We start from the raw sequence: 16659 nt of genomic DNA, 5'->3' as shown, positions 1-16659 counted from the left end.
TTTGGAAAAGCTAGTATATCCAGGATAATTTAACAAAGAATTTCTGCACATATTGGGAGAGGAGGCTGTTCAAGATAAGTAACAGGCCTTACATATAACTGGTATTTTCTACGAACTTTCTTTTGTTTCTGCTAACTTACACTAAAAACCAGTACTTCTGGTATATAAGGTGCTGGGGGACAACATATAAGGGAGGAAAGAAGCCCAAGGTTACTAAAAAGAATGCTATTATCAGAGGGGGTCCCACTTTCCTGGTTTGTGCATCCCCAGAGTGAGAACGAAACTGCAAAGCTGCCTATGGCAGATGTTAGCCATGCTGCAAGGGGCTGGGAAGCTTTCCCAGGACCAGCTATTTCGTAGGGTTAATGCCAGTCCTAGAAATTTATCAACTGCTTCAAAGAGTCGGGAACTCTTCTCAGCAGTGCTCGCCTTTAAGAAAATCAAACTCTTCGCAAACTCTTAGCTTGTACTTTATAAACATGGCAAAACTTTAATACTAAGATTCATCCATTTTATCTGTTCCTTCAGCTCTGTCTTTCCTGGCCTAAATAATAAAGTTACAGAAAAGTGGGGTTTCTCACGTAACTAGGAGACTATCCCAAATAAACAAGTTGTAACACTAGTGACTATTCATTACATATACACACATGCAGAAAATGTACCCATTTAAAAAGCAACCCACTTAAAAAGAAATTAGCAATGGCTTAGTCTTATATCCCAAACTGTAAAGTATAGAAGTTCCCCCACAGAGGATAAGGTTGCCTTATCAATGGCCTCATGACCCCAATTCTATCTATAATTAACGGTAGTAAATAAGGTTTTGGCAGATAGCGAACTGGATTAAGGAACTGAAAATATAAACAACTTCTGTCAAGAAATACACAGAACAATTTTTAATGTAAATTTTATCTACGTACTGAAACGTAAATTTAATTTTTTTCAAGTCACTATAAAATTTAAATGAATCCCCCTTCTTCTGCTCTTCATCAACCACAACAATGAATTCACTGCAGTTCTCTCTCTCAATTACTTTCTCCATTCCAAAACATTTACAGCCACTTGCTACATACATGAAAACTTTCTAGCTGAATTCTGCAAAGACACAAAAAAAGTTGTCTGTGGACTGCCTCCCTTCTCCCTCAAGGCTATTTGCTCTAAACCTTCAAAGAAAATTTCTAACCCTTAGATTTGGGCCCCAGACTGTTCCTTACCTTCCCATGTCTCCATTTCATGCTTCTTGTAGTCTGTTGAAAAGTTCTATTGCAGCCATGAAGAAACAGAGATTACAGGACAAGTCCAGCTTGATGACTACCCTTCCGACACTTGGTCAATTTCTCTAAGCCGGGACTACGACAGTCATCCTCACAGGTCAGTTTACAAGCTGGTCATGTGATTACAAAGTTCAGGCTCTAAGGTCACAACGTGTATGGAGTTCGTTTATTACCAAAGGTTATCTAAGTGGAACTGATAGACTTATTTTCTTTAGTTAACAATACTGCTTAGCACGTCTTTCTGAAAACTATTATGGGAACCATTTCATGGGAAATTCTCTTCCAGTCTTATTTAAGCTAAGATCCTAAAATTAAAAGGCAGCATTTAAAAATAATTTATTTAAAAGGATTCTGGTATATGGGGTTTCTTTTCTTTTTTTTTTTTTTCAAGAGTTATTCTATGCTATAGTCTTCCGTACTGGATTAGAAAATTTAAAGCCAAAACCTTTGGCCTAAGGGAAAGACAAAACGGAAACTCAATGTTAGGTATGTAGGGTTTTTCTGGGGGGTATGGGGGACGTGCAGGAGTGGGATTCCCTGTTTTCTGTCATTATAATAAACAATGACAAGGCAAATTCCTCTAAGAAAATTAATACATAGAGCTAAGAGTTATTTGCAGGGCTTACTTTAGCCCTTCATTTCCATGCTCTGGTTATCTATACTAGTTTGAAAGAATGCTCTGATTATACACATTAGTTTGGAGAAAGGAAACAGTCTGCAAAATCCTTTTACAAAGCAAAAGTTACTAATTTCACCACCCCCCATTCTCATCCTTAGCCAAAAGTTTACACCTTCAAACTAAGCTTCTTGCTTCATTCCCCTAAAACTCGGAAGATCTTAAACAACATCATGCTATAGCTTCCCTGATTCGTGAACCACACCAGCAGCATGCAGCAGAGTGTATAACACCAAGTGTGCACATATACACTCATACCTTACCACAGTACCCCAAAGGCTGGCAAATTGGAGCCACGTGCTAATGGCACATGATGTCAAACATTCAGCTAAACATTCAAGTATCAGGACACGATAAAAGCGCAAGTTCCACTAAGAAGGTGGAATGGCCCCAAGAGAAACTGATTCCTGAGGATAAATGTTTTTTAATTGTGTCAAATGGTTCATTCTATGAAATCTCCCCTCCCAATTTAGCTTTAGGAATAACTTAAAGGCTATGCACACTTTACAGCAGTATTCCAGAAAAAGGAGACCCTTCCTGGAGTAGGACTGGAATCTGTCACTTAGCAGCCATATAACTGAATGGCAAATATTGCTACTACCATTACTAGAGGGCTTTTCTAACCAATAGAGAGCATTAGGGTCATCTTACAAAGTAGGGCCTAAAGAGAAAGTGACCAATGATTTAGAGGAGGAAAAAGGCTACAATTTGTCTAAAAATAAATATTCTGCCACTGCCATGACACACTTTACTCCATCATAAATATACTGACCAGCTTTCCCACCCCCACCCCAACCCCATAGATTAATATTTTCTTCTCAGTCCCTGTGGATTGAATGTAAAGTGACTACAAATAGAATGATGGTGGAAAAAATGGAAGGGGAAGGTCCAGAAGCAAAAAGCTACTCAATTGGAAACACTTAAAGGGCAGCTCTCTGTCTCCCTGAAGGATATGGATTTATTAGAAATATCTGTACACAACAGAGGTGTAGTAAGCCTCTGTGCTTTATTGCACCAACTTTTGGAGGACAAGATGAATAAGGAGCTATTAGTCTAATTTCTGCTACCAAGACTGAAGCAGATACCTTGATTTTCAAGATGAATCCAACTAGCAATCCTTGATGCACCCATAAGCCTGAGAACAAATCTTTAACATAGCTTAATGAGACAATTAAGTTTTATCTTTGGATATGGAGCCACATTTCTTCAGCACTGTCAGTCCCACAAGTTTTTTGAGAGCACTTTATAGACTCTACTGGGAGGAAGAGGGAAGAGAAGATGAACACACACCACAGTGCCCATGTGAATGCAAAAGATGAACTCTAAATCTTATTTATTTATTTAATTTTTTGAAACAGGACCTCACTCTGTCACACAGGTTGGAGTGCAGTGGCGCAATCGCGGCTCACTGCAGCCTCCACCTGGGCTCAAGCGATCCTCCCGCATAAGCCTCCCACATAGCTGGGACTACAGGGGACTACAAGCACGCACCACCATGCCTGGTTAATTTGTAAAAATGTTTTGTAGAGATTGGAGTCTATGTTGCCCCGGCTGGTCTTGAACTCCCGGGTTCAAGTGATCCACCTGCCTTAACCTCCCAAAGTGCTGGGATTACAGGCATGAGCAACCACACCTGGCCTAAACACTAATTTTTAACTGCGGCTCCAAGTAAGATTGTTTAGCTGGGGACGCGTGTGCACATCAGTAGTTCCAGCTGTTCAGGAGGCTGAGGCAGGAGGAAGGCTTGAAGCCAAGGGTTTGAGGCTGCAGTGCACTGATTGTGGCGTGTGAATAGTCACTGCACTCCAGCTTGGGCAACAGAGTGGACTCATCCCTATTTAAAAAAAAAATAAAAAAAAGAGAGAGAGAGAAGAAAAGTCATTTAAGATTAACAGAGCTACTGGAATTTATAAATGGGAAGAAGAGAGAAAACAGGAAATCAACATTTTCTACTTGCTAATACTGGCTTTGAAATGTGGAAAAAAAGTAGATGAACAAAATTATAAATCCAAACATACGTAGCATTTGCATACTGCAAATCTAATGGAGTCCAAGTTATTAGTTTTTAAATTCAGTTCTTTATATAACATCCTTCGTAAAAACGAAACCAAATAAAAACAATTCAAAAAGGAGGGGCAGGGTAAAATTAAAAAAAAAAAAAAAGGGAAAGAGAGAAAAAAAATAAAATAATAAGATTTATTGTTTCTCCTCAGCATCTTCCTTGGTCTCCTCCTTCACCGAAAGAGCTTTTAGCTTTTCCGCCACTTTTTCGGCATGATCGTTTTTTGCCCGATCTTTTCTTTTCTCTCTCCAATCTCTTTCCTGCATTCTTCAAACTTTGTTTTGAATTTCTGTGCATTCTCAGCATTCAGGAAGCGGATGGCCAGCAGCTCTGGCTTGGGGCACTCGTCATTCCAGACTCAGGCATGGTCATTACCCACGTTGGGTTTCAGCTCCACCATTGGCGTGATGCAGCGGCGGGCACAGATCTTCCGGGTTTTGTCCCTCCTCATGAGGAGGTGGGTGGTTCCTTTCTCCTTGTGCTTCAGGAGTTGACGTCACCAGTGGCTCGCTCCTTCCATTCGGGGAGATCGTTCTCTGAGGCAAATCACAGTTTCGCCCCCATTTTAAAAAGTTCCTCTTCGGCCGCGGGCGATGGCTAACTCCTGTAATCCCAGCACTCTGGCAGGCCGAGGCGGATAGATCACCTGAGGTCAGGAGTTTGAGACCAACCTCGTCAACATGGTGAAACCCCGTCTCTACTAAAAATACAAAAATTAGCTGGGTGTGGCGGCGGGCGCCTGAGGCAGGAGCAGAGATGGCGCCATTGCACTCCTGCCTGGGCGACAAAAGCGATACATCGTCTCCAAAAAAAAAAAAAAAAAAAAAGTTCCTCTTCATCTTCCCCCAGCGTTTTAAAATTTCTTGCTCAGGAAGAGAAACTATTGGCTCAAACTGAGGGTCATGGTTGGACTCGTCTGCATTCTCAATGGAAGTATCCTGGTCCTCCTCAATGTCCTTGGCAGCCGCCATGAGGGCGCAGCGGCGGCGGCGGCGGCGGCTCGGCTGAGTCGGTCATCGCTGGCTCCGCGGCCTCTCGGCGACTACTCATAGCTCCTTCCCTCTGCGTCTGGCCACGGAGTCCAAATTATGAATGGCAGAACCTTAGTTAACCACCAAGAGGTTGTTTCCACTTTCATTTTAAAGATGGACAAGCTGAAGCTCAAAGAAAGGAAGAGGCAGGAGTCATCAGACCAATAGAGAAGAAAATCAAATATCCTAGTCCTCTATTCCACTAAACCACGTATCTTGAGGACAGGAAAAGGCAAAGCCTCTTTTGAGATGTTTAACACCGTTCCCCATATGTTTATTCAAACAGACGCTCTCAAAGATGACTGCAGATTTTGAGGCTGAAGGGGTAATGTGAATTTAGTCCTTCAGGGTAAAACAAAAGACAGCAAATCTAGTGGCCACATGATCAGTAGAATCATTTCTGCCTTATTTGTTTTTAAGAACCCTTCAATGAATGTCCGATGCAAAGTGAAAGCCAGGTGACCATTTTCAAGGAGAGGGACTTGTATTCATTTTAGAAAATCAGGACCATGCAGCAAATGTTTAAAATTCCTTTTTAAACTTACAGAGGTTAAAACAAAAAACAAGAGCCCAAGATCTCTGGTTCTCATCTGTCAGATCCTTGATACAGACGTTCCCTATGGCAAGGGAAAGAGTAATTTAATTCACCTAAATAGGAATAATGAAATCACAGTCAAATGAAGTTCATATTATCTGGAACTAAGAAGCAAAGCTCCTGAAAGTGAAAAAAGAATGAGAGCAACAAAGAACATCCTTGGATACAATTTCCAGTTATGCCTTCAACTCCTGGAGGTGGAAACAATTCATAGTTCAGGAAAAAACTCAAGAGTTGGAAGCTAAAATAAAATATTCCAGAAACCAGGTTTTAAAAATCCAGGTCTACAAACACTCATGGAGTGTCTCCTATTAGCTAGGCACTATGCTGGCTATGTTGACATAAAATAATATTATGTGATCCTTGCCCTAGAAACACTCATCATCTGCTGACCTCTCTAACCTTATTTCTCACCACTCCATACTAACTCACGTGGAGTGCACATAGACTAAACAGATAAATGACAGTATGATGTTATGAGTACTGTAACTAAAGTGGTTAAGAAAAGTGTTAAAGAAACAAAGATGAAGAAGCAATTCATTAGAACAGACTGAGGTACCACAGAGGGCATTACATTTGAGCTGAACCTTGAAGTTCCACAGGCAGATAAGTAGGAAAGGTATTTCAAGACCTGAAGGAAGAAGGAGAAGGACTAAAGATGATCTCAAAAGATTCTGTAACGCCAATGCTATGTAAGAGTAATATGACTGGCTGTGGGGAAAGAAGAAAAAAAAAAAAAAGACTGTTACAGAGTGTGCTTTAAGAAAAAAAAAAAAAAGGCTGGGCGTGGTGGCTCACACCTGTAATCCCAGCACTTTGGGAGGCCGAGGCGGGTAGATTACCTGAGGTCAGGAGTTCGAGACCAACCTGGCCAACATAGTGAAACACCGTCTCTACTAAAAATACAAAAATTAGCCAGGCGTGGTGGCACACGCCTGTAATCCCAGCTACTCGGGAGGCTGAGGCAGGAGAATTGTTTGAGCCCCGGAGACGGAGGCTACAGTGAGCCAAGATCGCACCACTGCACTCCAGCTCGGCCGACAGAGTGAGACTCTGTCTCAAAACAGCAAACAAACAAAAAAAAACAAACAAAAAGACTGGCTGGGTGCGGTGGCTCACACCTGTAATCCCAATACTTTGGGAGGCCGAGCTGGGAGAATCACAAAGTCAGGAGATCAAGACCATCCTTGCTAACATGGTGAAACCCCGTCTCCACTAAAAATACAACAAATTAGCCAGGCGTGGTGGCGGGCGCCTGTAGTCCCAGCTACTCAGGAGGCTGAGGCAGGAGAATGGCGTGAACCTGGGAGGCGGAGCTTGCAGTGAGCCAAGATCACGCCACTGCACTCCAGCCTGGGCGACAGAGGGAGACTCTGTCTCAAAAAAAAAAAAAAAAAAAAAAAAAAAACCCAAAAACAAAAAAAGAAAAACAAGACTATTATAGAGTATGCTTATATAGGCTCAGCAAGATGGCTCACACCTGTAATCCCAGTACTTTGGGAGGCAGAGGTGTGTGGATCATTTGAGCCCAGGAGTTCAAGGCCAGCCTAGGAAACATAGCGAGACCCCTGTCTCTGTGAAAAATTAGCCAGTATGATGGCACACACCTGAAGCCCCAGCTATCCTAGCTGAGGTGGAAGGGTTGCTTGAGAGCCTGGGAGGTTGCAGTGAACTGTGATCATGCCACCCCACTCCAGCCTGGGCGGCAGAGCAAGATCCTGCCTCAAAAAAAAGAACAGCCTCATGTTAACAACCAAATGCAATATATGTACTTTTAGATCCTGATTTGAACCAAACAATTGTAAAAAGACATTTTTGGGACAATCCAGGAAATTTAAATATGTGTAAGACATTTAATTAGATAAGTTTCCTACCTCCAAACTGAGGAACCTGGAAAAGGTGAGCTTTTCCTCCATTTAAAATTTCTCACAATTCCCCAGTCAAGATTTTATCCATGAATTTTTAAACTATCCCAATCAAGAACAGATTATAATATGAATAAATAAGTCCTTTTTGAATGAAAAGAAAACAAAGGAATCAGATACAGAGCATATAAATATAAATGCAGTCAACTATTGTGTCTCCTGAGAGGTCTAAACAAGTTGGGACTTAATCATCACATATGGCACCCATGACTGTTTACCTTCTTCTCAATTAAGACCCAGATTGGCCCAGAGATTAATGCAAATAAATACTCTAGCTCTGAACACAGCAACAGCTCAAACTGCTGTTAAGCAACATGTGAAGCTGAAGTAAAAAAAAGATCAAAGTTGTAAAAAGCAAGTCTCAAACTTGGGGCAGAGTAAATTGACAGGCTTTCTCCTTTGGTGCTGCTGTAAAGGTAGACCACTTGAAGGTTAGTTGTTTCCAAGCCAACTCTGGTTTCAGCCCTGACTTCTCTGGTTGTTTCATTTGTCCACACATCCATCTATGTGACCTAGAGACAATGTCAGATGACATAGGAAAAGACTTCTATCCAAAAAGAACTCAGTTCTATGTGAGAACTCTGGGAAAAGGCAAGATAAAATACCCCCAGTGAGTGTGGCATGATCTCATTGAGTCCCATCAGTGGTTCCCAGGAACCTAAGGTACAAAGGCCCACACTCCTAAGGCCCTCCCTCTATAACCCAGCTCTTCCCAACTTCTTCAGCTTCATTTCCCACCACTCCTTGTAAGTACCCATTACTCCAGCCATGCTGACCCACTTACTTATAGTGCAAATATTATACTAAGCTATTCTATTTGCCTGGAATAACTCTTCTCACTATTTCCTTATAGTTTCCACTCCCACTTACTAATCTTACTGGACTCAATTTAAAAATCCCCTCCTCTGTAAAATATTTTAAGACTCCATTCTCCCAGACTTAAAATCAGACAAAGTCAAATTGCACCCTTCTTCCACGCTGCCTGGATCCCTAAAATATACTACGACATTACTCATCAAGTAGTATTTTTATTTTACAATTCTATCCTTTCTTATTAATCTCATGTACTCCAAAGAGTCAAGCCCAGGGCTGTCTTCAGTTTATATAAAAGGCTTTCATAATACGTTAAAGCAATTAGATGGCTCCTCGAGAGGTGTGTGTGTTGTGTGGGTGGGGTGCAGTTCTTCTGCTGAACTTCTTAATAGTGCATTCATATTCTTCTTCATTTTCACATTTTCTAACTCTTTCATCTTACCTCACAAAAGGTTTTTTCCCCTAGACAAACTCTACTCCCATGTGTCAGGCCCTCTGTTAAATATACATTTTCTGATTTAGAAGCCTACCTGAGACTAAATCTTCCAACAATGAAGGGCTGGTACTGGTAGTCAAAGGTTCCTGATCAATATGTCATTTGCCGGGTTCCTGCATCAGTGTAGAACCACATGTTGCTGATGATCTTTTGATTAACATATATAACATATGTATCTGTCACTGGATTCCAAAATATGAGACCAAGGACTGTGCCCCATATTTTTGCCAACCAGTGTATCTCCAGTGCTTGAATATTTGTTGACTGAAGGAAGGAAGGAAGGAAGGAAGGAAGGAAGGAAGGAGTTGCTTCAGAGAGCAGCAACATAGGAAAGGGAGGAAAAAAACCCTTCAGGAATACAAATAGACCACCTTAGGCCAGCCATTCCTGCAAAGCCAAAACCAGTTTTCCCAGTCCCAATTCCAACTCCAGTAAATCCTACCCATACACAGATCTCTCCTCTAATTGAGGGATTGGCTGTAATAAATCTGACAAGATCAGTTCCAAACAGCAAGTGGCAATCCTACCTGCACCAATTCTATCCCTTTCTACTCTACTAAAAATTAAACTCTCTAAGGATAGGCACAGGTAAAAGGACAACAAGGGCTTATGCAGTCTTTCTTTAGGGTAGAACTTGGCTCCTGATGGCAAAGGAATCTATTTTTATCAAACAAGAAATAACGCACATAATCCCAATCTGAGTCAACTACACTCAGCAACTGAGCCTTATCCTAGGTCCTGGAGTCAGGAACTGCTCCCCTGAATCTCACATCCTGATATCCAACTGCCTCCTGGGCATCTCCACCTAGATGTATCCATCAATAAGCACCTCAGACAAGTCCAAACCTGTTTTCCTTTAAAAATCTTTTCCTCTTTCTGGGCTCCCTGTTCAGTGAAAGGCATCAACCACTCAAGCCAAAAACCTGGCACTCTTTCCATGGCTCCTTCCTCCTCTTTGACTACACCCACATACAACCTTGTCATAAATCCTGTCTTTTCTACCCCCTCAAAAGTAGCTGAATCAGCTACGCTGAAGAGGTATTTACTAAAAAAAGATGGGATAATTTGAGCATCACTTAAAAATTATTAAATAGGGCACAGTGGCTCACACCTGTAATCCCAGCACTTTGGGAGGCTGAGGTGGGTGGATCGTTTTGAGTCCAGGAGTTCAAGACCAGTCTGGGCAATATGGCAAAATCCCATCTCTACCAAAAATACAAAAAATTAGCTGGATGTGGTGGTGCACACCTGTGGCCCCAGCAATTAAGGAAGCTGAGATGGGAGGATTGCTTCTTGAGCCCCGGGAGGCAGAGGTTGCAGTGAGCAGAGATCGTGTCACTGCACTCCAGCCTGACTGACAGAGCAAGACCCTGTCTTGAAAAAAATAATAATTTTTAAAATGAAAAAAATATTAAGGGGAAAAATCAATATTTATCTTGCCTTTCCTAGATGAATTATACCACAGGGTAATAAACAGCTGTGGATAAATTTCTTTATAGAAGCATTCCAGCTGATAAATAAATGAGACATACTGGAATTAGAATAACACTGTGAAATAATAGATTCTAGATACCAATCATCAAATGCTGCTACATTACAAAAAGAGAGAACAAGACAGTACATCATATCTTCTGATGGAAGAACTCAACACCCCCATGAAGTAGTCTTGCCAAAAATGTTGGATCTGAAGGTTTGAAGTTGACTAAGTCTCTATATCCATCTTCTAAAATAAAAGAACTACAAAGTTCAAAAGAACACATTCATCTACATTACAAGGATGTAATCGGCAACATCTGGGTGTGGTAAATTCAACAAGACAAACCACCAGTGTATCTTAGAGGGCAAAAAAGATGGAGGAGAAATCTACAGATTAGGAAGACTAACCTGGGCAACAAAGTGAGATCCATCTTTACAAAAAATTTGCCAGGTGTAGTGATGCATGTACCTGTAGTCCCAGCTACTTGAGAGGTAGGAGTATCACTTGAGCCAGGAGTTCTAGGTTACACTGAGCTGTGATCATACCACTGTACTCCAGCCACTCCAGCCTGGATGACAGAGCGAGAGTGAGACCCTGTCTCTTAAAAACAAAAAACCCTCGCACCACTGCATTCCAGCCTGGGCAACAAAGCACGACTCTGTCTCAAAAAACAAAAGCAAAAAAACACCGAACAAACAAACCCCACACTTTTAAAGGATAAGGATACATGTTGGAATATTAACAAATGAAATAATGATACTTAATACTTGCTTCAAAATAAAGTGGAAAATGAATGGGTGGAAGTATGAGTGGGACAGTGTTAGCCATTGGATGATGGTTGTTGAGGCTGGTACATGGCTTCATTATACTACTTTGTATTTCTATTTTTGTTTTATAAAAATTAAAGCACACAAATAAATCTTGAATCCATCTATTTGTTTCTGTCATCACTCTCACAGTCTTGGCCACCACTATCTCCCATCTGGCTTATTTCAGTAGCTTCTTTTATGGGTATGTCTTGTTTGCTCCTTGCTTTTTCCTTTCTCTTTTTCTGCATCACCTTCCTGCAATCCATTCTCCATCCTGGCTGCGAAGACTCAAGTAAAACCATGCCAGTTCTACTTAAAACCTTTCACTGCCTTCAGAATAAAGCACCTTCCCAACCTCATAAGAGCCTTCCTCTCCCTTCTCCCTTCTCATATTCCCAATGCTCTCAGCAAATAGTACTATTTGCAGTTTCCCAAATGTGCCTTTGCATGTAGTGTTACTTCTGCCTGGCTAGTTTCCATGAATTATTTAATTCTCAGCAAATTCAGGCATGACATCTTCTAAGAAATCTTCTGCTACTCTTCCCTGCCCTAAAGGTTCCAATTCTATGAATGTCCACTGTTTCATCCCTTTGTGTGCCTGCCTCCATGGGTCTGTGAATATTCCAAGAATAAGGGACCAGGGTTTGATTCATTTTTGTATTCCTGGAATCTATCACAGAACACAGGAAAAACGGGTACTTGATATATGTCTGATGGATTAAAAAAAAAAAAAAAAAAAGGCCTCGGCTTCCAAGAAATCCATCATTCTACAGAAGGAGCTAAATAAAATAAGGGGCAGCCTGGAATTACATACTTAGGAGTCAAACTTGGTATCAAATAGCAACTATACAACATGCATTAATTTTGTAAACTTGGGCAAGGCACTTCAGTTCTCCTAAGTCTGTTAAATGGGAACAGTGATTCTTCAGGGTTATTGATAAATAAGTATACAGTTCAAAGCAACTAAAATTATCTTTAACAACACAACCCTATGTTCACATGACAGTGAGATAATTTAACAAACTCCAAGAACACAGGGTATGTGCCATCACCCACTGGCAGCTCCTCTGAACCCAAAGGCCATGGGCACCTCTTGTCAATAGGAAACTATCTCTGCTTGGTAAACTGAGGAAAGGGGATACTGCTTCCTTGCTACTTTCTAAGTTCCTGTTCCCTCTCTGTATATAGTCACTCATCTTTCTCTTTGGTGAATCCTGAATTATTATTCAATCCTGGACTTTGGAACTCAAGTTTTTGTTAGTTTAACCTTTAAACATGTTGAGTAAAGGGAATGGGTATCAGAGATTAGGATACACACTCCAGCACAAGGGACAATAAAACTTCATGCTGCTCCTGGACATCCTGGAACTGCAACTCAGGCCCCATTCTCTCAAGCTCAGGACTTTTTATTTTTTCTTTTATAGAAAGATAGAATAAGCTGGGCATGGTAGCATATCCCTATGGTCCCAGCCACTCAGGAGGCTGAGGCAGAAAGGTCACTTGAGCCTAGGAGTTCTGGGCTATAGTACGCTATGCCAATCCGGTGTTCCACACCAAGTTCATCTTCAACACGGTGATCTCCCAGGAGCCGGGAACCACCAGGTTGCATAAGGCGGGATGAACTGGCCTAGGTCAGAAATGGAGCAGGTTAAAACTCCCATACTGATCAGAAGTGGGATTGTGCCTGTCAGTAGCCACTGGATTCCAGCCTGGGCAACACAGTGAGACCCCATCTCTTTAAAATTAATAAATAGGAAGATAGAATAAAAGAGAGGTTCAGCAAACAAATTCTAGGGTTAAATTGAGTTTCAAATTTTGGATCCTGTAAATTTACTAGCTATGTGACTTTAGGTAAATTGCATAACTTGTCTCAATTTCCTCATCTATAAAATAGGTTGTTAGCATTACCTACCCCTTGGGGTCTCTGTGAGAACTGAAAGAGATAATCTTATGAAAAATGTTCAACATAATGCCTGGCAAACAGTAAATTTTCAATAACTTACAGTTAATATTACTTAGAATAATGTTTCTCATAAAATAATACCTGGGAGGGCACGGTGGCTCACACCTACAGTCCCAGCACTTTGGCAGTCTAAAGGATGATTGCTTGAGGCCAGGAGTTCAAGACCAGCCTGGGCAACATAGTGTAACCCTGTCTATACATACATACATACATACATACATACATACATACATACATACATAAGCAAGCTAGCCAGCCAGCCAGCCAGGCATGGTGGCAGACGACTATAGTCCCAGTTACTTGGGAAGCTGAAGCATGAGGATCGCTTGAGCTCAGGAGGTCGAGGCTACAGTGAGCCATGATCACGCCATTGTACTCCAGTCTAGGAGACAGAGCAAGACCCAGTCTCAGAAAAATAAATAAATAAAATAATTTCATGCTTAGTAGGGGGAAAAATGACAGCCAGAAAACAAAAGTTAAAAAAGAAAAAAAGCACTTTCTAAATTTTATTTTTATTTTACATTTCAGGGTACATGTGCAGCATGTGCAGGTTTGTTACACAGGTAAATGTGTGCCATGGTGACTTGCTGCATGTATCAACCAATCACCCAGGTATTAAGCCCAGCATGCCTTACTTATTTTTCCTGATGTTCTCCCTCCCCCGCCCCCCAACAGGCCCCAGTGTGTGTTGTTCCCTTCCCTGTGTCTGTGTGTTCACATTGTTCAGCTCCTACTTATAAATGAGAAAATGCAGTGTGTGTTTGTCTGTTCCTATGTTAGTTTGCTGAGGATAATGGTTTCCAGCTCCATCCAAAGGAGCTTCAAGGGACACAATCCTGTTCTTTTTTATGGCTGCATAGTATTCCATGGTGTAATGTACCACATTTTCTTTATCCAGTCTATCATTCATGGGCATTTGGGTTGATTCTATGCCTTTGTTATTGTGAACAGTGCTGCAAAGAACGTATGTGTGCATGTAACTTTATAATAAAATCATTTATATTCCTTTGGGTATATACCCAGGAATGGGATTGCTGGGTCAAATGGTATTTCCGGTTCTAGGTCTTTGAGGAATCACACACCGTCTTCCACAACGGTTGAACTAACTGACATTCCCACCAACAGTATAAAAGCATTCCTATTTCTCTGCAGCCTCACCAGTATATGTTATTTCTTGACTTTTTAATAACCACCATTCTGACTGGTGTGAGATGGTATCTCATTATGGATTTGATTTGCATTTCTCTAATGATCAGTGATGTTGAACTTTTTCTGCTATGTTTGTTGGCTACATAAATGTCTTATTTTGGGAAGTGTCTGTTCATGTCCTTTGCCCACCTTTTTAATGTGTTTTTCTCCTTGTAAATTTGATTAAGTTCCTTGTAGATTCTGGATTACACCTTTGTCAGATGGACAGATTGCTAAAATTTTCTCCCATTCTGTAGGTTGTCTGTTCACTCTGATGATAATTTCTTTTGCTGTGCAGAAGCTCTTTAGTTTAATTAGATCCCATTTGTCAAATTTTGCTTTTGTTGCAATTGCTTTTGGTGTCTTCATCACAGAATCTCTGTCTGTGCCTATGTCCTGAATGGTACTGCCTAGGTTTTCTTCTAGGGATTTTATGGTTTTGGGTTTTACATTTAAGTCTTTAGTCCATCTTGAGTTGATTTTTGTATATGATGTAAGGAAGGGGTCCAGTTTCAATTTTCTGCATATGGCTGGTCAGTTCTTCCAGTGCCATTTATTAAACAGGGAATCCATCCTTTCCCCATTGCTTGATTTTGTCAGGTTTATTGAAGATCAGATGGTTGCAAATGTGCGGTCTTATTTCTGAGTTCTCTATCCTGTTCCATTGATCTCTGTGTCTGTTTTTGTACCAGTACCATGCTGTTTTGCTTACTGTAGCCTTGTAATCTAGTTTGAAGTCAGGTAGCCGGATGACTCCAACTTTGTTCTTTTCGCTTAGGATTGTATTGGGTATATGGGCTCTTTCTTGGTTCCATATGAATTTTAAAATAGTTTTTCCTAATTCTTTGAAGAATGTCAATGGTAGTTTAATGGGAATAGCACTGAATCTATAAGTAACTTTAGGTGGTATGGCCATTTTCACAATATTGATTCTTCCTATCCATGAGCAAGGAATGTTTTTCTATTCATTTGTGTCCTCTCTGATTTCCTTGAGCAGTGGTTTGTAGTTCTCCTTGAAGAGGTCCTTTACTTCCCTTGTTAGCTGTATTCCTAGGTATTTTATTCTCTTCATAGTAATTGTGAATGGGAACTCATTCATGACTTGGCTCTCTGGTTATCTGTTGTTGGTGTATAGGAATGCTTGTGATTTTTACACACTGATTTTGTATCCTGAGACTGCTGAAGTTGCTTATCAGTTTAAGAAGCTTTTGGGCAGAGATGATGGAGTTTTTTAGATACAGGATCATGTCATCTGAAAACAGACAATTTGACTTCCTCTCTTCCTATCTGAATACCTTTCTTTCTTTCTCTTGACTGATTTCCTGGCCAGACCTCCTAATACCATGTTGAATAGGAGTGGTGAGAGAGGGCATCCCTGTCTTGTGTCAGTTTTCAAGGGGAATGTTTCCAGCTTTTGCCCATTCAGTATATGATATTGGCTGTGGGTTTGTCATATATGGCTCTTATTATTTTGAGGTATATTCCTTCAATGCCTAGCTTATTGAAAGTTTTTAACACGAAGGGATGTTAAATTTTATAGAAGGCCTTTTCTGCATCTTTTGGGAGAATCTGTGGTTTTTGTCTTTAGTTTTGTTTATGTGATGAATTACGTTTATTGATTTGTGTAGGTTGAGCCAGCCTTGCATCCTGGGGATGAATCCAAAGTGCTCATGATGGATAAGCTTTTGATGTACTTCTAGATTCAGTTTGCCAGTATTTTATTGAGGATTTTTGCATTGATGTTCATCAGGGATATTGGCCTGAAGTTTTCTTTTTTGTTGTATCTCTGCCAGGTTTTGGTATCAGGATGATGCTAGCCTCATAAAATGAGTTAGGGAGGAGTTCCCCCTTTTCAATTGTTTGGAATAGTTTAAGAAGAAATGGTACCAGCTCCTCTTTGTACCTCTGGTAGAATTCAGCTGTAAATCTGTCTGGCCCTGGGCTTTTTCTTGGTTGGAAGGCTATTTATTACTGTCTGAATTTCAGAACTCATTACTGGTCTATTCAGGGATTCAACTTCTTCCTGGCTCATTCTTGGGAGGGTGTATGTGTCCAGGAATTTATTCATTCCCAGATTTTCTAGTTTACTTGCATAGAGGTGTTTATAATTGTGTATTTCAAGAGTTCAATACACCAAGCTGAGGGAAGAGGTGCTTTTGACCCTAAATAACTTTCCTTTCTGAATCTCAGGTTGGAGTGCTATTTGAAGATACTACCTGGAAGTATCTTTTTCCTGACCCATTCAGTAGTTTAGCCTTCTTCAAAACTTACTGTGGGGAAGGAGGAGGCAGGTACACTGGGCTTTGGAGTTAAACATGTTCAGTGTCCCACAGTAAGATACAGTAAGTTTCTT

At 40.8% G+C, this 16659-nt stretch overlaps 3 protein-coding genes and 1 pseudogene across 7 annotated transcripts in view; 1 reads left to right on the top strand and 3 right to left on the bottom strand.

Annotated features, from left to right (window-relative positions):
- ARPC5L (actin related protein 2/3 complex subunit 5 like) overlaps positions 1-16659 on the top strand; it is a 360768-nt gene that overhangs the window by 69219 nt on the left and 274890 nt on the right. The window lies entirely within an intron of this gene.
- Positions 1-16659, bottom strand: part of NR6A1 (nuclear receptor subfamily 6 group A member 1) — a 254335-nt gene that overhangs the window by 73966 nt on the left and 163710 nt on the right. Inside the window, exon 1 of one of the 5 annotated variants that reach the window (XM_050760611.1) lies at positions 1212-2782. The exons of the other annotated variants lie outside the window; for them this stretch is intronic. Within the exon in view, the coding sequence (XP_050616568.1) occupies positions 1212-1227 (16 nt within the window). The 5' untranslated portion in view covers positions 1228-2782. Of the gene's footprint in view, positions 1-1211; positions 2783-16659 lie in introns of those variants that run through there. 5 annotated transcript variants of the gene reach the window in all.
- Positions 1-16659, bottom strand: part of PSMB7 (proteasome 20S subunit beta 7) — a 396085-nt gene that overhangs the window by 246819 nt on the left and 132607 nt on the right. The gene's annotated exons all lie outside the window — the stretch shown is intronic.
- LOC126937223 (ran-specific GTPase-activating protein-like) lies at positions 2792-4980 on the bottom strand (annotated as a pseudogene).

Source organism: Macaca thibetana, chromosome 15 (genome assembly GCF_024542745.1).
Source record: "Macaca thibetana thibetana isolate TM-01 chromosome 15, ASM2454274v1, whole genome shotgun sequence".
NCBI lineage: Eukaryota > Metazoa > Chordata > Mammalia > Primates > Cercopithecidae > Macaca > Macaca thibetana.
Note: the sequence above shows the minus strand (reverse complement) of the source record. Positions and strands in the feature narration are given on the sequence as shown.